This window comes from Pantherophis guttatus, chromosome 3 (genome assembly GCF_059756535.1).
Source record: "Pantherophis guttatus breed Tessera chromosome 3, ASM5975653v1, whole genome shotgun sequence".
Classification (NCBI taxonomy): Eukaryota; Metazoa; Chordata; class Lepidosauria; order Squamata; family Colubridae; genus Pantherophis; species Pantherophis guttatus.
The window spans coordinates 198,330,446-198,356,864 of NC_142065.1; the positions used below are offsets into that span (position 1 = coordinate 198,330,446).

Here is a 26,419-nt window from a genome sequence, read left to right on the forward strand (position 1 = left end):
TAAGCATCTGAATGTAAATCATGTGACCATGGGGATGCTGCAATGGTCATAAGTGTGAAAAATGGTCATGAGTCACTTTTTTCAATGCTGTTATAACTTTGAATAGTCACTAAGCGAACTGTTGTAAGTCAAAGACTTACCTATATTTGTATATCAATGATTACGGCCAGTGGTGGGTTGCTACTGGTTCACCCCAGATTGGGTGTGTGGGTGAACAGAGGCTCCTGCCGCCACTACCGGTTCGCCCGATCTGGGGCGAACCGGTAATGGTGGCGGGAGCCTCCATCCACCCACCTGGACGCTTCTGCGCATAAGCATTGTGAGCGCATGCAAGCGTGCTCGCGCCCACGAGCAAACCAGTAGTGATGGGTTTTGAAGCCCACTACTGATTATGGCACAGTATCAAGTCCCAACAGCAGAATACAACTCAGCAGGAGAGCTCACTATGAAACACAATAGTTAATTTATTGTTAAGAAGGTAAAACATTAAGGTGCCAAATCTTGAAAGCTGAGTAAGACAGAATTGTAGCGTTCATTTTTTAAAGTACACTACACGCATTAAAGCAGGGTCTCTGAGAATCATTTCAACTGCTTTTTTCAGGACCAATGAGCTAACCATCCTTTTTCTTAATTAGATAGATCCTAAATTATCCATCTGCTCATTGTTAATAGTGGTTGGATACACCTCCTTTTCTTCCCTGCTCCACAATCTCTTCTGAACACATTTTCCCATTGGATCTTAAGACAGGAGGCTACCTATAAGAGCACAAGGCAGGCTGAATATCACACTGTTTTCTCCTGCACTACTCCCAACATCTGTTGCCCAACGTCCCTGCTTCAGTCTAGCTCTTTGTACAGCCAGCCCTGCCTACTGAAACAAATCAGAACAGAAAACCAGCGCAGCAGGCAAAAATCTGGGCTCGTTTTCTGTTAAGAGGAAATGTATAGTTTTACTAACATAATGGAGCCTTTCATACCAGAAATGTGAGAAGATGCAAAGATCTTGCTTTAAATGAAATTTAGAACTGCAGAAGTACTGCTGCGGTGACCAGATAACAATTGCAATGCAAAATGAGGATTATTTTATCCATTGTTCTTTTGGGACATTGGGCTATGATCTTTTTGATTTGTGACAATGAGTAGAAAAAAAAAGAGCAGAAAAACCTGAATCACAGGTTCATTTCAGAGACAGCATTGGAATCAACCAGTTTTCTGAACTGCCTTTCAGTCCCTGCCATTATTCTGCCAAATGTGTACCATCTACAAAGATGCTGGAAAAAGGGAAGAAAGGTTTATTTAAAAAATAATTACAGGATGTCATCCAAAGGAAGACCAAGTATTATCCAACCATAGTTAATTTTTTTTTTCAGACAGAGGCAGACAAGGGCAGAAGATTAAAAAAAATTGGTGGCTGTGGAGAAAGCTAATTGGTTCAGGAAATGAGGTGTTGATGCTGTTGACTCAACTCTTTAAAGCGATGCTACTTTGAAACTCAAATACTTGGGCCACCTAATGAGAAGGAAGGACTCACTGGAGAAGAGCCTAATGCTGGGAAAGTTTGAGGGCAAAAGAAGAATGAGACGACAGAGAATGAGGTGGCTGGATGGAGTCACTGAAGCAGTCGGCGTGAGCTTAAACGGACTCCAGAGGATGGTAGAGGACAGGAAGGCTTGGAGGAACGTTGTCCATGGGGTCGCAATGGGTCGGACATGACTTCGCAACTAACAACAACAAAAACTTTTACAAAACTAATAAATATCCATCAAAGGGACCAAGCTAATCTACTTCTTTTCTGTAATGAACATACAATAGTATAAACAGGTTTATGGAACCCCCAAATGAAATAAACTGGCCAAAATCAGTTGAGAGCAGCAATTCTCACAAGATCTCAGTTTTCGCATGAGATAATATTAGCATGCCAAGGATTCATAATATTTAGTGTATAAGAAATACACTAAATATTATTTGGTGGTCCACTCCGCCAGAATTGATGATGCACTCATGCTGGGAATTGTTTTAGATTGTCCCCTATTTTTTTGGAGTTTAGAAGTGATTGCTTATCTTTCATGACTCTAATCAAATAGAATGGCCTCTTTTTGGAACTGAAATTTGCTTCATTAGTAGTTGAGATACATATCAAGATGATAATTTATTTTAGTGATTGCTCCATTTTTGTGATTGGTCACAATCAGCCAGATGTTTAAACTCAACTTGACATTTTTATCCCTGTTGAGTCCTGTCAAGGACCTGAGATAGGCAGATGTTGATGTTTCATGGTGGTAAAGATATTGTCACAGGATGTAAGCTGTTCCAAGTATAGCTGCCTTTTGCAATTGACGGATGGTGATTTTGTCAATGCCAATGATGTTCAATTGGTACTGGTTCAATTGTTTTGGGATTGCACCCAAGGTGCCTATTACTATTGGTACTATCATTGCTTTCTTTTGCCACAGTCATTCTATTTCTATTTGCAGATATTTGTATTTTGTTTCTTTTCTCTAGTCCTTTCTCACTATTATGGTTATTTATCATATTTTAAATGTATTCAAATTTCTTGCAGACATTTTGATTGTACTGGGATGTCTTAGCTTTATCACTGTTGGCCACTATTGTTATTAACTGCAGTGTGATCTTTGCAGATTCAGCAGTATACAAATGAAACAAATAAAGAATAGAAGGTTGATACAACTCTATTGGAATTTAAATGCATGCTGAAATATTTCTACTCATTGTGGCACTACACTGCACTGAACTAGATATGGTCATTCATATATTTTATATTATTCAGAATGTTTACTACTGCATTTTGTGTGGTTTTCTATTATTTTGTATTACGGTGATTGGACAGGGGTTTTTTCCTACTTTGGAATTGCTAGAGTATATAATAATTCTTCATAAACAGTTAGGGATGTCACTGCAGGAGAAGCACTAAAACACTCAGAAAAGGATATCAATTGCTAATACTGCCAGACCATGGCACTTTTGCACTCTATTACAGTAGTATAAAAAGTGCCCAGCAGAAAGAGCAGAGGGCATTGAAGCAACTAATTGCACACTAATCCCCAAATGGCATTTGGCAAAATCTTTCCTGAGTTGGTTTCCAAGCCTATGTATGAGACTGTGCAGAATTCTATTATCGTATTATGCAAATTTATCTTCGTCTAAAACAAGAACGAGAAACTTAAGACCCATAAATTCTCCAGTCTTTGTTTTTGCCATTCCTAGAGCTTTTCTACAATTGCACTGCCACAATTTAGTGAATACAAAGCCAGTTCCTCGTAGCATGTTGGGTTTTATTTTTCCATGGAAATAAGAACAAAAATGAGTGTGTTAAGCCATTGTTAAGCTTTAAGACACTTGTTTTCTTTCAACACCATCCCCAAAAAGGCCTTTAAAAAAGAAAAGCTTTTTCCTCTCCAGGGATCTCACTGGAGAATTGGTGACCTCAGAAAAATTGTAGCAACATGCAATGAAATGAAGGGAATGTTCATTGTATGTATATGTTTGCTTGCTCTCTCTATGCACACATGGAATAATGCATGCTCTCTCACACATAAATATTCCCCACACATACAAATATATTAACAGAACTGTAGTTTACAACTTCTCCTGCTTTTGCCATTCACTTCGCATCATAAATCAACATTATATGGTCTGTGCATCCTTTGAGATTAAAAATAATACATTCAAAATTGGATTTCCTATTTTATCATTCTTCATGATGAAAAGAATCCTTTGTAATGTAGAAATTCTTGTCAATTTTATACTTCATGCTGTAGCACAATGTGCCGACACAAAGCCTTGCGTATTTCCAAAGCTGTGCACCCAAGAGGAGATTTTGCGGTGCCTATTTTTCATAAAAAAGGATTTGGTCTCCCTCTTTTCTGAAGCATGTCTGCTTTAATCTACCACAAAGAGCAATCTCCCCGCTTCTCAGAAGTCTTTGGTTCCAATCAAGCACAGCCATCCTATTTCGATCACCAGTGTGACAGAACATGCTGGGTCTGTAATTATAAAACACAATTACAATATTATAAGGACTACTGCATTTCAGCAACTTGTCAGGAAGCAAAACTAGGCAATTCATGCATACAGATTCCCTTTTGTTAGGTATATTCAGTGGTGGGATTCAGCCAGTTTGGGCAAATCAGTAGTTAAATTGATGGCTGGCCCCGCTCCGCCATACCTCTTCCAGGAGTCCCCACGTGCCCCATTTTGTCTCCCAGGTAAGTGCAGGGAGGCCTAAAATGGGGCACGGGAGGGTGCAGTGGACACCCCCACCGCCCCACAGCCTATTTTTGTTCCCAGGAGGCTGCAGGGAGGCCTACTAGGCTCAAAACAGGGCCCCACCCCTGGGCCTGTTTTTGCTCCCAGGGGGTGCAGGATGCCGTGCTGCCTGTCACACCCCCTGGCCACGCCCACCATGGCCACACCCATGGTGGTCATTAGGGCAGAGAAGGTTGTTAAATTATTTGAATCCCACCACTGAGTATATTCAAGCAGAGGCCTGCTAGTCATTTGAGAGAGAGGCTTTAATTTGGATTCCTACACTAAGGAGACTTAAATATGATCAAATTGCCCTGTGATTCTAATCACCTAGGATAGTGGTCCTTGTTTAGGGATAATTTATAGTGTCTACGGAGATTATCAGTCATCCAGGTCATGGTTGTCCCAAAGGTGTTTTTTCAAGAGGCAACTGGACTTTGTTTGCTTTTCCTTGAAGACGTTTCACTTCTCATCCAAAAGCTTCTTCAGTTCTGAAGAAGCTTCTTGGAAGAGAAGCGAAACATCTTCAAGGAAAACAAAGCAAGTCCAGTTGCCTCTTGAAAAAGCTCCTTTACGACAGTTACGACAGCGATGGAAAAGTAGCCTTGCCACCAATTCTTGCATTTACAACCTTTGCAGGTCAGCAAAGGGAAGCTAAAGATCATAAGCCCGGTTGTGGTTTCACTTAGCAACTACTCTGCTTAACAAAGTCGCTAAAAGAGGACCACCTCTAACAGCATTCCAACAAGGGAACCCACTTCCCTAAGAAATGATGCATTGTCTTTCCTTGAATGTATTCAAGAGGCTAAGCCATCATCTTCCTGGAGTGCTTTGATTCGGATTTCTGCACTGCAACAAGGAGTTGGTCCTGATGACATAGGCCAGCGGTCCCAAACCTTTCTGGCTCCGTGGATCAACAGTGGCACTGAGCCACTGGCGAAGGTTCGTGCACGCACCCACTGCTTGTGCAAATAAAGCTTTGTTCAGTCAAATACTGCTTTTGTGCAGCCAGGTTCCCAATAGGCAGCAGCCTGGTACCCGGCCACAGGCTGGGAATTGGGGACCCCCGACATAAGCAACCCACTCCAAATCCTATGATTCTATGCCAAAGTACCCCATGATAATTAGTAATACTAGAACTCCATCACTGATTTCAAAAAGACCAAAATGGGTTCCTCTGCACCTAAAGGAATCCTCTAACATCTGTGAATTCCTGCTCACAAACCTGCCCAATAAAGCATATATCCAGGACAGATTTTTTTTTTAAATGTATTTCTTTTTCCAACATTCTTATCTTTAAAATCCTAGAGGGGGGGGGAGCAACTGTATTTTAAAACCATAGAAAAAGTTGCATAGGATACTATAACTGTCTTTTATGTACACCGAGAGCGTATGCACCAAGACAAATTCCTTGTGTGTCCAATCATCCTTGGCCAATAAAGAATTATGTTCTGTTCTGTTCTATTCATGGCTTAGAACCTGGTTATTTACGGGACCACCTGCTACCACCAATAGCCTCCCACCGGCCAGTATGCTCCCATAGAGAGGGGCTCCTCCAGGTGCCGTCGGCCAAACAATGTCGGCTGTCGGCCCCTAGGGGGAGAGCCTTCTCTGTGGGGGCACCTACGATCTGGAACGAGCTCCCCCCAGAGATACGGAGGATCCCAGATCTGCGCACCTTCCGCCGCGCGCTTAAGACTCTTCTATTTCATCAAGCTGGCCTGGCCTAAATCTTCCCCTTTTAATGTGGAAATTTTAAATTTGTTTTAATTATAGGGTTATGGGTAAGGCGTTTTAAATTGGGGAGCCATTTTGGATTTAATTTTGTTTTAAATGTATTTTAATGTTTATATGGTATGTTTTTTAATCTTGGCTGTTCACCGCCCCGAGTCCTTCGGGAGAGGGGGCGGTATAAAAATTTAATAAATATAAATATAATATATAAATATTCTAATTTTTAAAAATCAACAGACTAACTGGAAAGGGATGGTTCACTATTCTAACTGTCCACTAAATATGAAGATATTGCCCTGATTTACATTATTTGTGTAATGAAGTCAGGACAGAGATCATTTTATTTGCATAATAGTGCTATTATTCAAATGAAGCAGATCAGAGCAACAATGAATTTCTGAATTTTTTGCAATCTACGGTGGAATACTTTATTGAGTTGCTTATTTTATTTCAAAAATGTATATTCAAACACCGTAACTCTGAATAGATTACACTTAAACCCCAAATAAGCAAAACCATATAGTGTCGTGGCCTAGGACTCTGAAAAAACTACTCCAACTGAATCTGTGAAATTTCAGTTCAGGAGATGCCAAGCCAGAAATCACCTGAGGCTCATCCAACACAGGCACCATCCGAACACCTGGAGCAATCAGATGATGACAGGCAGTCTTAAAGCCCTTGAACTCGGGGAGTGGAGCAGAGAGTAGAGCAAGGTCGCTCAATGAGGCTCCTTGCCAAGCAAGGAAGTAACTCTTGATTAAAGACAACTGGCTATAACTTGATTTACAAGCAGCCCTCTGATTTCCTGCTCTGGTGTGTCATTGTTGTAAAACTCTGACCTTGGATTGACAAACTCTGACAAACCTGACTTGGCTCTCGGAACTTTGGACTGAATTTGGACTACAGTATAGTATTGTTCTCTGTGCTTCTATTGAAAGTGAAACCACTCAGGCAAGCATTTTTCTCCAAAATACTCTGTTTTGATTTATATTCCTTTCCTTGTCTGTGAACTATTCAGCCTTGAGTAAATTGCTATTTTCACCTAGCAATTGAGTGTGTATCAGTTTGGAACCTGAAACAGGATAGACAGTTCTGATACACTGAAAACAAGCCCTTGATAGGCAATTAGGGACTTGAAACTATTCTCTAGGCTGGGACCCCCATCATCCTAGCCACGGTGTCTGAGTAACTAACTGGGTTGTCACATCACCAATTTGAGGACAAAGGCCAGAATCAGCAGAAGAAGCCACTCCATGTACTCAAGCAGTACATGGAGTGGCTGAACCAGGGGTGAAATGCACTTACCTTCACTACTGGATCACAAATATGAGTGTGTGTGCGCGCATGTGCAGAGGGTCAAAAACGGGATGTGATGACATCCGGGTAGGTGGGCGGAATCTCCCGCCACTGGCCCTACCGGATCGTGCAAGCCGGATAGATCTGGGTGAATTTCACCACTGGTCTGAAAACTTAAACTTGCCTTATAATTCATAAGCCACAAGGAAGATACAGTCTGTATTCACTAGGAAGATGAAGGAAAAACCTATCATGAATCCCCAGGTCAGACGCTATCATCTCACATAGTCCAAGGAGTAGCATAGAGGTAGTCCTCAACTAGCAACCATTCAATTAGTGACCATATGAATTTACAAGAGCACCGGGAAAAGTGACCTATTGCTTTTCGCCCAACCGTAGCAACATTCTCATGGCGCATGATCAAAATTCGGGCACTTGGCAACTGACATATGACAGTTGCACTGTCCTGGGGTCATGGGATCACCATTTGTAACTTTCCCAGCTGCCTTCTGACCAGCAAAGTCAATGAGGAAAGCTAGATTTAAGCCCATTTGTGGCCAAAAAGAAAAACAAAAACCAACATAAATCATGTGACTTTGGGATCTTGCAAATGATCATAAATGCAAGCTGTTGCCATGCACCCAAAATGTGACCATGTCATGATTTTGTGGGGCATCAGAACTACAAATCTAAGCTGCAAGTTCCTGTTTTGGAGTTTGTTGTAACTTTGAACAACGCTAAGCAACCAGTTGTAAATTGAGGACTACCCTGCACATACCTTTTATTCCTTTTGCAGGAAACTTACTGTTCTAAATATACGAAGTTACTGAGTTTCCTTGTCAGCCTTCCTGTAAATAAATTTACTTTTTTTTTGCCATCTAAGGAGACTTGATCGTAGATCTTGGATTTAAACCGGCAGATGCCACTGAATAGATTACACAATAGTATTACAGTGGGGGGGGGGGAATTAGAGAACACCCATATACTTCCACACCCCTCTCTTGCTCTCACTTTCTTGCTCACTTGCTAGAGTACAATATACTCAAATATTTTGAGGAACATTCAATGATTGTTCATGTTAAAACTTGCATTAGCATTGAGTGGTTCCATATCTTGATGTTACTTATAGTCCAGTTATCAGAAAAAGAGATGAACCGTGGCAAAAGATTATATCCACATGCACAAGTATAGCATTGAAAATGATGGACATTTCCCCCCAATTAAGTACAAGTCTCTCTCTTTCATCTGGTTTTCGTTCTGCTCCACTTTCAGAGAGCCCCAAACTATTTATCCAGCTTGAAAGTTTCACCACGCAGCTCTGAAGCCAATGTTTTACTCATTAAGAAGGGTGGAGTTCATCATAACAAGTATAGTCCTGTTGAGCAGAGAATAACATAGCAGGAAGAGGAGAAATCTTATGAATAACATAGCAGGAAGGAGAAATCTTATGAAGTTTTGCAGGATATGGTCTATGTCTTTAAAGGCACTGCCCATGCTTGGTAATGATTCAACAGTGAAGTTTAGGGTTAATTTTAAGCCCAGTTTCCCAAGGCTACAACCACACAACAATAGACCCAGTCTAGATTTTAAAACCCAGCTGAAGCTGATGGGATAATTAAAAGCTAGCTTCCAAATTGGTTTGCAGACATTTTATTATCCGACATCAGTGCTTGGTCAGTTCTCTTCTATTGGATTCTGAGAATGTTTCAGATTGCATTTATTACTATAAAAGTGTATTTAAAAAAATGAAGTGTGCAAACCAGCCTCCCCATTTCCTATGTCGGATGAGGGGAGCACATCTGTCTCCTTCTGTCCTGGCCACTTTTTACAGAGGCACGATTGAGAGCATTTTAACAAACTTAGCCATCACTGTTTGGTTTGGTGGCAGCAATGCCTCAGATAGAAAGTCCATACAGAGAATGGTAAGGACAGCCGAGAAGATTATAGAAAGTCACTTCCTATTATTCGGGATACTGCTTATAAGTGCTATGTGCTTAGAGCTCGAAGCATTGTTAGACACTCCACATGCCCACTTCACAGTCTGTTTCTGTTGCTCCCCTCCAAGAGGAGATTTCATAGTATCTATAGCAGGATACTAGATTCTGTAACAGCTTTGTTCCCCATGCCATCCGTCTGGTAAACTCACAAGATTCGTTTTTCTCACCATGTACATGTATACATCTGAACTAGACTGTGTTGTTTCTCCGTGACATATATGTGGGTATATGCAAATTTATTTATTTATTTATTTAATTTGTCATGCTTATGTAGTGCATATTGGAGGTGGTGATCCTTTGAGAGCTGCATGCAATGAAATTTCATTTTAATATATGCCGATTAGTGTACATTCGAAGTGACAGTAAAGTTATTCTAACTCTAAGCCTAAGTATGGTTCTTTTTTTTCATATTTCTTCCAAACGGATAAAAAATGATCATGTTAGCAAATAATTCCTTTAATGAGCAAGCAGCAGATGTTGAATATTTCAAGGGGTAACAAATTCTACATTTTCAATTTACGGGATCTACATATTTTGACCCAAATCCCACTAGAATAATAGAATTCAATTGTAAGCCTACAGCATTACTTCTGGTTTCATGTATTTAGTTCTCCAGCTTTTTAAAAAGAAAGGAATTTATTTTAAGATGACATGTTACAACTCCTTCTAGGTGATGCATGACTTTTACTCCTCCACAAGAAGGAAACAAGCAATCCAGAAGAATGCTGATAAACTGGCTTACATTTTGATGAAGGAATTGCAAAAATAAAACCTGCTTGCTTTCTTTAAAAGATCCTTGATCAAATGTCTTGGACTGTTAATCTCATTTATATCAGAGGAAGAGCAGAGAAACTGATAGTCTGAACTCATTTTCTGTATCGTAAGTAAAGAGGTCTTCCAATATCTAAGGGGCTCCACAAAGAAGAGGAAGTCAGCCTATTCTCCAAAGCACCTGAAGGCAGGACAAGAAGCAATGGATGGAAAATAATCAAGGAAAGAACTGATCTAGAACTAAGAAGAAATTTCCTGATAGTTAGAACAATTAATCAATGGAATGGTTTCCTTTCAGAAGCCGTAGGTTCTTCATCACTAGGAGCCTTGGTAGTACAGTGGTTTAAAGCACCCTGTTATTAAGACCAGATGCCTGCAATTACTGCAGGTTCGAATCTCGCCAGGCTCAAGGTTGACTCAGCCTTCCATCCTTTCTAAGGTAGGTAAATTGAGGACCCAGTTGTGGGGGCAATAAGCTGACTTTGTATAAATATACAAAAGGATGAAGGCTATTGCTTAGCACATTGTAAGCTGCCCTGAGTCTCCGGAGAAGGGCGGCATATAAATCAAATAAAAAAAAAAAAACTGGAGGTTTTCAAGAAGAGACTGGACAATCATTTGTCTGGAATAGTATAGGGCAGGGATGCCAAATTCAAGTCCGGCCCACAGGACCACCCTGGGAATGGTGAAGGACTGGCCCATAGTGCCTATGCCAGCAAAAACAGAGCTTGGGAGTGCTGCAGATAGCCCTTCCGAACTCTGTTTTCACTGGCAGAGGGTTGCAAGAGGCCATCGCAGTCGAAAATGGAGCTTGGGGACCCATTTTTACTGGCACCCCCAACACGAGTGACGTTGAGCTGGCCACACCCATCCTGGCCACGCCCACCCGGGCCCCCTGAGGTCAAACACAACCCTGATGCGGCCCTCAATGAAATCGAGTTTGACACCCCTGGTATAGGGTCTCCTGCTCAAGCAGGAGATTGAACCAGGACAGTGATGGTGAACCTTTTCGGCACCGAGTGCCCAAACCGGAACACGCGTGCACACTGGAGTCCCGGAAACTCAAAGACCAGCTGGCTGGCGTGCCTGTGCGAAGATCAGCTGGTCTTCGAGCATGCGCGTGCCAGAAACCAGAAGAGCAGCTGGCGACGGCATGCAATGCCCACAGAAAGGGCTCTGCGTGCCACCTCTGGCCTGTGTGCCGTAGGTTCGCCATCACGGAACTAGGAGGTCTCCAAGATCCCTTCCATCCTATACTATATTACTATACATATTTACTATATGTAAATGTAGGAATACAAATGAGTCTAAAATCTGAAAGGCTTTACTTTACTGAAACTATTGGACACTCTTCTCAACCATTCTGGAACTGATGGGAGTTGGAAACAACAGGTCGGGTTACAGAGAGCATATTTTAAGTTTAGAGCATGTCCAGAATGGTCAGAACAGTTTGGATCGCCCCCAGAAATTCTGGAATAGCTCTATGGTATGGAGTACTTCAAACTCAAAGCAGAACATCTCAGACTTAAATGCTTGAAAATTCTGTCCATCACCATGCAAAGCCAAGTTAAGGCATCAGGCTGGAACATTGGGAGACCAAGAGTTCTAGTCCTCCTTAGGCACAAAGCCAGTTTAGTGATCTTGGCCCAATACAGATAATTGTCACTTTAACCACCGTATTGGAGCCTGGAAGTACAGTTTTAAGTGGCCATTAAGTGGCCATTAAGCAAGTCACCCTGTGTCCATGCCTGATTTTACTATCTTTTTTTGCAGCAGAAGTGAAGCAAATGTCATAGTCGTTAAGTGAACCTGTTGCCTTCATTGGATGCTTTTTGCTGGAAACTGGCAAAAAAAATGCCAAAAATCATGGTCATATGGCCATAAGATGCTGCAAACAGCCATAAATGTGAGCCAGTTCCCAAGAACCCAAACTGTAATCATGTGCTGAAAGGAGTACAGTTGTCAGAACTCTGGAATTGTTTTAAGTAGCTATTGGGAAGTCTTTGAATAGTCGCTAACTTGTTGTTAAGCAAGGACTACTGCAATCCTCAGCTCGAAAAAGGTGGCAAAACCACATCTGAAATTTGCCAAGAATATTACAGGGATCTGTCTAGGCAGTCATCAGGAGTCAACACTGACTCAGACATATGGAAAGAAAGCCCACCACTATGATAAATGTTTAATAAAAAGAAGGACTGGGGGGGGGGCAAGATAAGATAATATCTCAGGGGCTGCCACAAAGAAGAGGGGGTCAACCTATTCTCCAAAGCACCTGAAGGCAGGACAAAAAGCAATGGGTGGAAACTAATCAAGGAGAGAAGCAACCTAGAACTAAGGAAAAATTTCCTGACAGTAAGAACGATCAATGGAATGACTTGCCTCCAGAAGTTGTGGATGCTCCAACGCCGGAGGTTTTTAAGAAGAAATAGGACAACTGTTTGTCTGAAATGGTATAGGTTTCCTGCTTGAGCAGGGAGTTAGACTAGATGACTTCCAAGTTCCCTCCCAACTCTATTATTCTGCTATAATCATATTGTGTGGCTATGGCTCCAGATGTGGTTGAATAACCAGTTTTTTTTAAATCTATTTAAGCTGTTGACTGTGGGTTCTGGGAGGCTGTGCCAAAGGCCATGGGATACTTTTTTGTCAAGTCTGAGACACTCTCCTGAACAATATTGGAGAGGGCTAGATATAGAATAGAATAGAATAGAATAGAATAGAATAGAATAGAATAGAATAGAATAGAATAGAATAGAATAGAATAGAATAGAATAGAATAGAATAGAATTCTTTATTGGCCAAGTGTGATTGGACACACAAGGAATTTGTCTTTGGTGCATATATTCTCAGTGTACATAAAAAGAAAAGATACATTCGTCAAGAATCATAAGGTACAAAACTTAATGATAGTCATAGGGTACAAATAAGCAATCAAATCATAGGAAACAGTCAATATGAATCGTAATCTCAGCCACTTGGCCACACTTGTGCTGAGCCTTTGCAACTAACTGGAAACTCATGGAATATTTGCCAGATGTGGGTTTATTTCTGCTACAAGCAGGCTACAAGTTACATTGAGCTTTACAATTGCAAAGTCGGGCTGAGAGCTTCCGCCTCTCAGTGCCAGTTTTCAAAGCAATGCGCCGCCCCTCTAATTGTCTAGGCACATGGCATCTGCTCTCTCAGCTGTCCTGCGGTCTGGATCAAACAAGGCACCTGCTCGTCGCTCCCAACGTCATCCGATAGTGCCGTGAGTCAGTGGCGGGTTGCCCCCGGTTTGCATCGGTTCTATAGAACCGGTAGTAAAACCGGCAGGAGGCTCTGCCCACCGATTCCAACGTCATCAAAACACTTCTGCACATGTGCCGAAGCTTCTGCTCATGTGCAGAAGAGAGTGCACGCGCGAGCAAAGCACAGCCCCACTGCGAACCGATAGTAAAGGTAAGTAGAACCCACCCCTGCCGTGAGTCCAGCATAGCTTGCCTGATCGATCACCCTGTGCCACCACCACCGTTTGTGTCCCCGTCTTTGTTGCAGTCCTCCCCCCGTATTTTCTCGCTGCAGGTCCTCGCGCCAGGTTTCTTGCCGCCCACCCGGGTTCCCGCATTTCTGTCCCGTCTGCAGCTCGTGTGTTGAGCTGCGGACGCGGCTCGACACATAAGGATACAAGCAAGAAGGTTACAGTCATACAATCATTAGTGGAAGTGGATTAGTGGAAGGGTCAGGTAACGGAGCCACAACAGAAGGAGACGGGTGATACGAACGATGAGAATTGCCATTTAAATTGACATTCTGCTATGTAGTTCAACGGATGCGTGTATGTATGTATGTATGTATGTATGTATGTATGTATGTATGTATTTATTTATTTATTTATTTATTTATTTATTGGTTTGATTTATATACCGCCATTCTCCGGAGACTCAGGGCGGCTTACAATGCGTTAAGCAATAGCCTTCATACTTTTGTATATACCTGCTTAGTAGGGCTTTCGGGGCCCCCTAAGCGGTGTTCTTTTTATACAAAGTCAGCTTATTGCCCCCACAATCCAGGTCCTCATTTTACCTACCTTTGAAAGGATGGAAGGCTGAGTCAACCTTGAGCCTGGTGAGATTTGAACTTGCAGTAACTGCAGGCAGCTGGTGTTACTTAACAGCGCTTTAGTCTGCTGCGCCACCAAGGCTCTATAATAAGGCCCCTTATTCTGACCAATCTCCCTCACAGAATTGTTATGTGGATAAAGAACTGGGTTTTGGGAGACCCAGGATATGCCTCTTTAAGACAAACTGGGTGTAATATGCATATAACTAAACAAAGAGAACTCTGTTAGAGAGTTTTGATTACGAGTCCCACAATATATGGAGCCAACTTTGGTCATTCTGCCAGCTAAACATCCGTTTTTATTTCCATTCAAGGTACAAATATGAAAGCAACATTAGTAAATTAATTTTTCATCAGAGGTTTACAGACACCAGATCTGGCATAACTCGCTGATAAGACACAATAGCATATGATTTCTGTGCAATATAACTGGATGTGATAGCACACCATTATCACAGGATGGCACTCCTCCTTGGATAGAAACCAAGAAAAGCAAATGCTGTGTTTGTTTAGGCAGCTGAAAATTACACCCTGAGCTAGCAAGAACGAACATTCTAGATCTACTCTATGCATATTTTGAGTGGGATTAAATATGCACTATACAAATAAGATAAAAAGTTAGTTGGTTCCTCAGGAGTTTCTATCATCCTAATGGTGGTATCTACTCATACTTCTGATTTTTAATTAGTTAGCTGTCAGGGATGGGGGGGGGATGAGTGGGAGGGAGAAAAATACCAAGATTGACTAAGCAACCATTGAACTTCGTCCTTACATGACCCTCCTTTCCCTGTGTACCTGTGGCACAACAGTGAAATTACACAACTGCAAATCAAAAGACAAGAAGTAGACTCTGCAGCACCTAAAGACTCACACTGATCATAAGAAAGTGTGTTTCTAAAGTGTCGCCCAAGCTATCTCAGAGAGTTTTTGTAACCCAAAGGTTCCTCAGAACCTGGTTGTACTATTAAGCTGAGGACCCAGAGGGATTATTGACGGCTCTCCTATTATTAATCTTCTTGCCTAATATTTCTTATTTTTAGTTTTATCTTCTCGTCTTTAATTTGTTTATAATGAGTATTGCTTTGCTATTTATTAATTTAATCGATTTTTTTAGCTTTGCTGTACGCCGAGAGAGATGTGCAGGTATATAAATTTGACAAATAAATAAATAGTGGGATTAAAATAGGAAAAGGAGATTAAAGTGTACTTGGTTTTTGGATTAAAGATGGGCTTGCCTAACACAGGGGTGTCAAACTCGACTTCATTGAGGGTCGCATCAGGGTTGTGTTTGCTCTTCGGGGTGGGCGTGGCCAGGGTGGGCGTGGCCAGCTTGACATCACTTGTGTTGGGGGCGTCTGTGGTGGCCCAAGTGCTCTGCCAGTGAAAATGGGTTCCTGAGCTCCGTTTTCAATTGGGACATCCTCCTGCAACCCTCTGCCAGTGAAAACAGAGCTCGGGAGGGACACACGCAGCCCTCCCGAGCTCTATTTTTGCTGGCAGAGGCACCGGAGGCCAGTCCTTCGCTGTTTCCAGGGCGGCCCCACGGGCCTGATCTAAGCATCCTGTGGGTCGGATCCGGCCCCCAGGCCTTGAGTTTGATACCTCTGGTCTAACGCCATGGCTCCTGATCTCAGATACTTAAGAGATCAAATGTCCTTAGCACTAAACAGAAACAGTGTTTCCTAAGAGAAAACCTGAATGACCTAGATCTGTGTTTTTGCTTGAAAACTCATGAAAGTTAGTGTCCCTGTTCTAATATCTCAGAAGATCTTCGATAGGAATATCAATGTAAAATTTAATGATCTCACACATATTTCAATAATAATAGCAACAAGCAGCTCTGGGACCCCTTAGGTATCAAGTTGGGAGATGCTCCAGTTGTTTTATCTTTTCTTTTTCTTTTTTTTCTTTTCATCTTTCCTCTTCTTTCTTTTCTTCCTCCTCCTCCTCCTCCTCCCCACCTTTCTTCTTCAAACTGTCAAACTTGTTATTAAATCTGCATTACTATTAATCTTCTCATCGTTTCTATCACCCATCTCCTCCCACTTATGACTGTATGAGTGTAACCTTGTTGCTGGTATCCTTAAGATTTATATTGACTGTTTCCCTATGACTATCATTAGGTGTTGTACCTTATGATTCTTGATGAATGTATCTTTTCATTTATGTACTCCGAGAGCGTATGCACCAAGACAAATTCCTTGTGTGTCCAATCACACTTGGCCAATAAAGAATTCTATTCTATTCTATTCTATTCTATTCTATTCTATTCTATTCTATTCTATTCTATTCTATTCTATTCTATTCTATTCTATTCTATTCTATTCTATTCTATTTCTATTTCTATTTCTATTTCTATTTCTATTTCTATTTCTATTCTATTCTAGGATTCAACTGACTGTTGATCCATTGGTTACAACAGGAATTGACTGGTAAGCTTGTCACCCAAATCTGACATTGTGAACTGAGAAAATATGACTGGCCTCAAATCACCCAGCTGGCTTTCATGCCTAAGGTGGAACTAGAACTCACAGTCTCCTGATTTCTAGTGCCTTAAGCATTAAACCAAACTGACTCTCATACCAATAGTTTTATAAAATAAGGGATCTTAGGAAGTCATTTTGTCTGGAAAGCGAAACCTGTTGTAATATCCACTTTCACATAGTTGAATAAAGGTAAGGAGGTTGGACTTCTTTTCTTTGTTAGCTACCTTGCCTGATCTATTCAAGCATCCAAATGAAGCGATAAAAATCCCATGGATGTAAATCCCATGGATGGCACAGAACTAGAATTCTATTCTTATTAAAAGAACCCTGCATATAAACACTGCAAATCAGAGCCCAAATGAGAACAATTATTTCAAATTGTAATTAGGTCCCCCCATTCAGCTCTTTCAATAGGAAGCTTTTGAAAATGAGATTCTCCAAATGTGGGCTTGGGGTGGAAAGTCCCTTCCTCAACAGTTTTCAGAATTGTTGACTTTTCTTCTCTAACTGGAGTATTTTGGCTTTATGATTTTTTAACCTGTTTACAAAATGGTGAAGTTTACACTGCTCAGAGTCATACTGACTGACATATATGCTGAACAAATGAATGAGTAACACACTCCCTACTACCAACACAGATTGCTTGTATTGATATCTTCAGATCAAGACTGACAGCCTTTCCTATTTGCCTAATCATAATATACTCCCACACATTGGAAACACCTCTCTCTCTTTCTCTCTCTCCCTCTCTTTCTTTCGCTCTTGCTCTCACTCTCTCCACTCATCCAGGTCATGGTTGTCCCATGATCTGAAAAAGAAGCTTCTTTGATGAGAAGCAAAACATTTTCAAATTAAAAACCAAGAAACAGCAGTTGCCTTTTGGTAAAGTATCTTTGAGACACTCCCTCTCTTCCTCCCTCCCCATTTTTCTCTTTCTCCCTCCCCCCCCCATATCTCCTTGATGTTGACTTCTTAATCACATTCCAAGCTCATGAGTGTCATAGGCTTAAGTCATCCTTAATTGTACTGGCATTCAAGTAGCATTTGCACTCTTGTTCTAAATCATCAAAGAATATTCTCAAGATGGATAAAACCTGCTAGGCTTCACCAACTAATACCTGGAGATGGTATGAAATTGGGGGGGGGGCAGTACATTTAATGCCAGTAAAGGTTTCTGTCAACTCAAGGATGCATAAACAGACTTTTATCTTAGCCCTTGAGTTCGTTAGAGTCCCTCCTTATTGTGCACTTTTTCAAGCCATCTGGCATTGGCTCATATTTCTCTTTTTCTAAGCAAACCAAGCCAATTTTTCTTAGACAGCCCTGCTCGTGGATGCTTCATTTTTCTAGCCGCAGTTTCTTCTTGCCTTTTTTTGAAAGCTGAATATTTCCTTGCTAACTATTTACTTGTCTATTTACTATTTAAATAGTAAACTATTTACTTGCTAACTACTAACTTGTCAAACTATTTACTAAGTCTGCACTACTATTAACCTTCTCATCGTTCCCACCACCCATCTCCTTCCACTTATGACTGTATGACTGTAACTTTGTTGCTTGGATCCTTAGGATTTATATTGATATTGTTTCCTGATTGCTTATTTGTACCCTATGACTATCATTAAGTGTTGTACCTTGTGATTCTTGATGAATGTATCTTTTCTTTTTATGTACACTGAGAGCGTATGCACCAAAGACAAATTCCTTGTGTGTCCAATCACACATTCTATTCTATTCTAGCCACAAATCTTCTCCTACATTAGACACCAGAGTTGCTATTTCAAAGCCATTCCTTTCCTAGGCCAGGATGAGAGCTGTGTTGAACCATCTGGGTCATTGAGATAATCAAGGACTTATTTCATGATTACGGATTACTATGCAACTATGTAGTTGAACCTGAACGAGTGGTGCTGCTTGGGCCACAGGAATAGGATGAGTAATTTTTTAAAAAAGAATCTTGAAACATGATGCATAGACACAGATGTTCATTATAGTCACACCTAGAAGGGTGTGCATAAAAAATTAACAAGAGGTCTTATAGGAGGCCCTTGAAATCACATAAAGAATTCTAAACAGGTCTGGAAATAGATATCCTATTATTAATAGTACATTTAACCCTATAGCCAAGCTGAAAATCTCCAAGCTTTATAAAACCAGACATATTTTCTTTCTTCTTAATGCATTGGATAGACATATACCATGTTTCCCCAAAAATAAGACCTAATCGGAAAATAAGACTTAGCATGATTTTTCAGGATGCTCGTAATATAAACCCTACCCCCAAAATAAGCCCCCGTTAAGATCGTCAGCCAGGCGGACGCATTTAGTATCATATTTTTTTTTAATTTTTTTAAAAATTTGATTTATATGCCGCCCTTCTCTGGAGACTCAGGGCGTCTTACAATGTGCTCAGCAATAGCCTTCATCCTTTTTTGTATATTTATACGAAGTCAGCTTATTGCCCCCACAACTGGGTCCTCAATTTACCTACCTTAGAAAGGATGGAAGGCTGAGTCAACCTGAGCCTTGACGAGATTCAAACCTGCAGTAATTGCAGGCAGCTGGTCTTAATAACCAGCTTAATAACAGGGTGCCTTAGACCACTGTACTACCAAGGCTCTTCTCCCCCAAAATAACGCTTAACCGGAAAATAAGCCTTAATGCATCTTTTGGAGCAACAATTAATATAAGACCCAGTCTTATTTTTGGGGAAACACGGTAGGTAGTCCCTGACTTACGACCACAACTGAAACAAAAAAAAATAACATAAGTAATGCAGTTGTTAACTGAGGCATTACACCCAATTTTGTGACCTTTTTTTGCCATGGTTGTTAAGTGAATTACCATGGTTGTTAAGTGAGACATTACAGAACCGTCACTTGCAATCTTCCCTGCCATCTTCCCCATTGACTTTGTTTGTCAGGAGCTGGCCGGGAAGTTGCAAATGACAGTCACATGACCACCAGATGTTGCAATCATTGTAAATATGAGCTGGTTCCAAAAGCCTAGATTCTGATCATGTGATCGTGGGAATGCTGGAATAATCGTATGTTGGATTTACAGTTGTAAATCACTTTTCTTAGCATCATCATAACTTCAAGAAATTGCTGTAGAACAGGGATGTCAAACTGAGGGACGTATCAGGGTTGTTTTTGACCTCGGGGGGGTGGGGGGGCATGGCCAGCTCGACATCACTCATGTAGCCCGAGTGCTCTGCCAATGAAAATGGGCTCCCAAGCTCCGTTTTTGGCTGCAATAGCCTCCTGCAACCCTCTGCCAGTGAAAATGGAGTTCGGGAGGGCCGCACACGGTCCTCTCGAGCTCCATTTTTGCTGAGAGAGGCACCACAGGCCAGTCCTTCGCTGTTTCCAGGGTGGCCCCACAGGCCAGATCTAAGCACCCTGTGGGCCAGATCCAGCCCGCGGGCCTTGAGTTGACACCTCTGCTGTAGAATGATCCTTAAGTCAAGGATTACCTGTAATGTGTATATTGAATTAATGAAACAGGTACATTAAAATGTTGCTTAAGTGATTCGCTTGGAGAAGAATCTGTAAGTAGGATTTTTGCAACCACTTAATTGGGGTGAGAGTAATTTGGAATATTTTTGACCAGCAGTATTATAGAAAATGATGCAAGGTCATTATAAGGTATTCAATTTTCATCCTTTTCTGATCTCTGACATGCCTCAGGGTTGCTGTACAGTTCAGCCCTTATGCACACTACAAAGTGATATATTCTGAGATTCAGACCGATCCTGAACTTGCAATATAGATCTAAGCCTGTTATTGAGCAACATTTCAAGATTATTTCAATCTACTAAGAGACTGACTGAGAATACGAAGCATGAACTGATCTACTGTTATCTTTTCCAGATGCTGCTTCTTCCAACCTATCATGGGAAGAAGTATTTATTTTTTAAAAAGTGCTTTTTTATTCAATAACACCTGGATTACAAAAAAAGCTATTTTTTTTCTCCATTTATATACAGTAAGTGGATATATTGCAGAGAAGCATAGTGTAAATTGCTAACTGGCTATAAGAATGGAAATAGAGGTGGCGTTTATTCTGATCCACCTGCAAGAAAACAGGATGGTTTATCTTGCATCTAAATCGATATAATTCTGGGAGTGCCCAATAATACCATGTGGAAACTGAGCTGAACTTTTATTATGAAAGTCTTGTAATGTACAGGCAATATGCAAGTATCACTTGCGGTCTCAGGTAGATATTGGAAATGGCTAATAATTAAGCTCTTGCCCATCACAACCTTAACAAGTTTAGCCAGTTATGTTTACTTAGAAGTATGGTTGATTGCTCTGTCCATATCTGTCTTTTCCTCAATTCCAGTTTATTAAGTGGGATTTATTTAAATAATTAAAGCAGAAAACAAAAACAAATTAGCCAAGTCCATTTGAGCTTAGCGTATGGCTCAAAACCAGTCTATTATTTACGTTTCCACGTGTGTTGCAAACTCAGGAAATTGAGTTGCACCAATGACTGTCAAAGATTTTATTTAAAGTCTGTCAAAGATGTTGTTATAAGCCATCAACAACCCTCTAAACAGTTGTGTTCATACAACATCCCAAATCAGGTTATGTCAAGGCCTAATAGCTACATTCACACAACCTGCTAAAACTTGGTTAGTTTTTACTATGTAAGGGATTTTCTTTTTTTCAGTGATTTCATGTATCATGACACCTTAGCTGTTTTGGTAAATTCAGAAGGTTCTATAATCCCAGAAAATGACTTAATTCAGGATCTAGGTTAACAAAATCACATGAACACAATCAGTTTTTTGCTTTTGTCCAATCTGGACCAGATGTACATGCAAATAATGCTGTACATTATAAACCGCCCAGAAAGTGCTGTAAAGCCCTATGGAGCCGTATATAACTTAAATGCTATTGCTATTTTAGTTGCTGCAGTTGAAGCCTTCTCTCTTACTTAAAATTAGGGCTTTTAAAGTAAGGTCTCCCTTGAATTGAGCTTGTTTATTGCTGATTCCAGAGCCAGTTTTCCATGACATGAAATGGAAATAGGAAATAGTTTGTTACACCTTCAACGCTAAGGGTTTAATTAAGAATTCTATGTAGAGATAAGATAATCTTTATCATCATTTTTTTTTTCTGAGAGCACACTGGCACACATTAAAAATGAAATTCTGTTGCCTGCTCTCAAAAGAAAGTATATACCCATACCCAACACACTACACATGCTATATACACACATATATGCATCCATATATATATGGATCTGAATCTGGATGTTCTGCTTCGGATAACCACAAAGACTCCTCCCAGAAGGTAACAAGGAAAACATGTCCTGAAGAAGATATGTAGCATCCCTGACAATCTGAAGAGTGGGAGACCACCAGGTGATCCACCAGATGATCCTGCGGATCACCTGGTGGTCTTCCACTATTCAGACGCAAGGTCAGCCCCAGCTTTTTAAGAGCAACAAAGTTTGCAGGTGGGAGGCTCTCTAGTTGGGTAAGAAAAAGGGCGCAGAACCATAACCTCCAGAAGCATTCCCTCTCTCACTTCTTTCGAAAAGTGCAGTTGGGGGGGGATGAAAATTTTGCTAGGATAGTTATCTATTCCCTCAACACTCTGAATTAACCAAGTCCACACTGTGTCAGTGACACCACGTTGTGACGCAGTGACTCAGCGGCTGATCCATAGGTCGGCAGTTCAGCGGTTCGAATCCCTAGTGCTGCGTAATAGGGTGAGCTCCCATTACTTGCCCCAGCTTCTGCTAACCTAGCTGTTCGAAAGCACGTAAACAAAATGCAAGTAGAAAAATAGGGACCACCTTTGGTGGGAAGGTACCACCATGTGTCTTTGGCGTTTAGTCATGCCAGCCACATGACCACGGAGACGTTTCCGGACAGCGCTGGCTCTTCGGCTTTGAACGGAGATGAGCACCGCTCCCTAGAGTCGGGAATGACTTGCACATATGTGCTAGCTAGGGGAACCTTTACCTTTGTTTTAGTTATAATAAGATCTGCATTTACAAGCTATTCTGCTTCAAGAAATACAAGAAAATAACAGGAGGGAAAATGGACAGCTATGCACATGTCCAGATTCACATTTTTATTTTATTTTATTTTATTATTTGTTTGTTTTTTATTATTTATTTATTTATTTATTTTATTATTTATTTATTTGTCAAGCATATATAAGATAACAGGTAAAAGTATAAACATAATTTGAATACATGAAAAGAGTAAGAGTAAAAAAGGAATATTAGGACAGGGACGGTAGACATTTATGCACATCATCCCGAGTTGCCCCTAAAAAAAAAAAAAAAAAAAACCAAACCCACCCATCCACACATACAAAAAACCCTTTACTCGAAGTTAACCCGAGCGCGTTTCGCTCGCTTTGCCCAAGGCAGGTTCCACTCAGGTAAAGCGCGGGCGAAGGCGCCGTGCGAATAGGCCGAGAGTCCCTTCCCTGCGACTGGCGGCAATTAACCCGAGATAACCTTCTCCCGCCTGTGGAGAGGCAGGGAGGCAGGAATTTGGGGGCGAAGCCTGGACTAAGGGTTACCCAGTCACGGGCGTCGGGTGACGTCCATTCGGGGGCCTATTTTGTGTCCCCCCCCCACCTCACGCCCCGCCGGAGTTGTGGTTAACAACAGCTTCGGTGAGAAACGCTGGAAAGGAGAAGGCCGGCGGTCTCCGGAACTGCGAAGGCGCGGGAAGGTGGGCGCAAAAAGCCGCCCTCGCCACAGCCTCGGAAAGGGGCGGGCGTGCGGGCGGACGGACGGGCGGCGCCGGACCAACGCGCCTGCCTTTCCCCCTTTTCCCGCCCTGCCGCCACCTGCAGCTCCGGCTTCCTCCGCCTGGCGTAACTAAGTCTTGCCATACCTGGCGAGGCCACGTCAGGGGCTCCCGCTCCTTGTGTTCCCGCCACGGCCGGCCGCTCGGATCCTTCCGCACCATGATCTCCGCTCGAGGCGGGGGCTCCATGCCTCCGCCGCCCAACGCCACTGCCTATTACCCCCCGCCACGCGTGAATCTCCCCTCCGGCGTGGAAATCCTGCGCACTTACTCGGGGGCCTTCATCTGCTTGGAGATCGTGAGTGCCGAGGGAGGGGCGGGAGGAGGAAGGAGAGGAGGGAAGGAACCGTGGGCGGCGGAGGGGCAACAGGTGGGACAGGCTCTTCCCGGCCAGGATCGTGGGAGGGGAGGGTCGTCTCTTATTCTTCCCTTGGTCTAGGAGCGCCCTTGCTTGCTTGCTTTGTTTTCGGCCGAGTCCCCTTTAATAGAAAATCAAAGCGATCGACTGGGTAGAAGGACTGGATCTGGTAGGTAGCTGGGCAGATCAAGAAAAGTTGACTTCCGCGATGGGGGGAAAAAAAACACAACACCTTTGACTACGCACAGATCCGTCTTGCAGCCCGATGCTGGGAAGCAGATACACCTGTTGGATTCTGCACCTTGCATACAGCTGTCAGACGCTCAGGAGAGGGGAAAAAAACAGCCGCCTGTCCCAACTTCTGGCGACGTCAGCCTCAAGCTCCAGCTTTTCCCCGCTCCTATTTATGTTGCATATTTTCCCCCAAGGCCTTCACTGTAGAATATTCCAATTTTTTCCCCCCTGTTGTTTTCCTGGTGGGCTGCTGCATTTCTCAAAGCAGAATAGCTGGTAGATGCAGATCTTATTATAACTAGGACTGCCTAATAGGTTAAGCTAAAATAAAATGGGGAGGAGGGGCTTCCCCTCTTAGTCTAGGATATTGTGAGCACCCGAATGTTTTCTTAGCATATGGTGTGAATGTTAAGGCCTAACACGGTTTATTGATTTGACCGTGGGGTGTGAGGGGAACACAGGAAATGAACTCGTTTTTGGAATTCAGATTATTGTGGGGATCTGCTTCAGTGGCGTATCCTTTTTTAGTCATTTGTGCGTTAGACCTTTGCCTTCCACTTTGGTTCTCCCTTATCCATTTAGCTAAAAGCTTCCTGCTCTCTCATTTAATTATAAATCTGTTGGGTGGGTAGTAATTTAGCCCAGTTTTATGTAACTAGCTTTCTAGAATCTCAAGTGGAGATCTCTTCCTGCCTTTATACCTGAGGAAATTTATCTCTAGAAGTCAAGATGGGACAAAATACCCGCAGAGCATCTCCTCTTCAGTTGTACTTCTTATTTAGCTTTTTTTAAAAAACATCACCACACCCTTTTCTTTCAAGATCAGCTTGTTTTTGTTTCCAAACAGCACAAAAAGTGTTGTGATGATGACAACTGATTACATGCCACTAAAGTCAGTTCAGAGGCATGATTTGTCATCACTTCTCTCTAATAAGGTTCCTAAAATTCCTGTAACATTTTTATGATGCACACAAGTCTCAGACTGAGTGATTTCCTTGTTAGGGAGAGGACAGCATTTAAAAGAAAGAACATCTAGAAAGAGTGCAGAGAAGAGCAACAAAGATGATTAGGGGACTGGAAGCTAAAACATATGAAGAACGATTGCAGGAACTGGGTATGTCTAGTTTAATGAAAAGAAGGACTAGGGGGAACACGATAGCAGTCTTCCAATATCTAAGGGGTTGCCACAAAGAAGAAGGGGTCAAGCTATTCTTCAAAGCACCTGAAGACAAAACAAGAAGCAATAGATGGAAACTAACCAAGGAGAGAACCAACCTAAAACTAAAGAGAAATTTCCTGACAGTTAGAACAATTTATCAGTGGCACAACTTGCCTCCAGAAGTTGTGAATGTTCCAACACTGGAAGTTTTTAAGAAGAGGTTGGACAATCATTTGTCTGAAATGGTACAGGGTTTCCTGCCTGAGCAGGGGGTGGGACTAGAAGATCTGCAAGATCCCTTCCAACTCTGTTAATTCTGTTCTATTTGCTGGATTTTCATCTCCCATAGTGCCAATAAACCAAAAGATCCTTTCTAGAAACCAAGCTGGCAATGTTTTCTGATAGTCTAATCTCTATTTCTCCTACACCTTTCTCGAGCACACCTATGTTGTTGAAACTGCACTCTGTTATTACTCCTCCAACCACTTCCTGCCTGCCTGCTCGGTATCTGAATGTCATTCTTCCTGCTGTTCTTTGCAGAGACAGGATCAGGGTGCACTAAGGATAGGTAACAGAGAAGTCCCAAGACACACCTGAATGCCCCCTTAGCAGCCCAATTATCAGAGAGAAAAGTCCCATCTCATCACCAGCTCATTTTAGGGATTGGCTTCACCCTCTTCTGACTTTGTCTTCACTGACAGGTGAGATTAAAGGGATGTCATAATGCCTAGCTCACCTATTATATGATACCATGATTTGTTTAATCATGATTTAGTACAGGGAAGATCAATATGGTCTGCACAGGGCCTCCAGCATCTGGACATAGTGTCACATGAGTTCAACAGCAGAGAGGCCAAATTTCTCCTTCTCCAAAAAATTCAAAATTACTCCCTTCTCCCCAAAAAATTACTAATTACTTTTTGGGGATGGGAGTCATCAAAACATTTGTCATAAATGTGAAAAAGACGTCTTCAGGTGGTTAAAGGAAGCTTGCCTCCTGCTCTTAAAGCTCTCCAGGAAAACCCTACAACAGATTGTCCCATCCCTTTCCACAGGGGTGCTATTCAGCAGGTTCTGACAGGTTCTGGAGAACCGGTAATGGAAATTTCGAGTAGTTTGGAGAACCGGCAAATACCACCTCTGGGTGGCCCCAGAGTGGGGTCAGAATGGAGATTTTGCAATATCCTTCCCCCAGGAGTGGGGAGGGAATGGGAATGGGGATTTTGCAATATC

The 26,419-nt window shown here is 41.9% G+C and overlaps 1 protein-coding gene and 1 long non-coding RNA gene across 3 annotated transcripts in view; one reads left to right on the forward strand and one right to left on the reverse strand.

Annotated features, from left to right (window-relative positions):
* Nucleotides 1–23,660, reverse strand: part of LOC117668376 (uncharacterized) — a 98,867-nt gene extending 75,207 nt beyond the window's left edge. The window contains exons 1-2 of one of the 2 annotated variants that reach the window (XR_004592265.2): nucleotides 23,523–23,660; nucleotides 2,512–4,004 (exon numbers count right to left, since the gene is read on the reverse strand). This is a non-coding gene — a long non-coding RNA (uncharacterized LOC117668376). Of the gene's footprint in view, nucleotides 1–2,511; nucleotides 4,005–23,522 lie in introns of those variants that run through there. The other variant, XR_015733437.1, reaches the window with a different exon arrangement.
* The window catches only part of MAL2 (mal, T cell differentiation protein 2), a 29,110-nt gene continuing 26,230 nt past the window's right edge, over nucleotides 23,540–26,419 (forward strand). Inside the window, exon 1 of the mRNA XM_034422219.3 lies at nucleotides 23,540–23,733. Coding sequence (XP_034278110.1) covers nucleotides 23,596–23,733 — 138 coding nt within the window. The 5' untranslated portion in view covers nucleotides 23,540–23,595. The remainder of the gene's footprint in view (nucleotides 23,734–26,419) is intronic.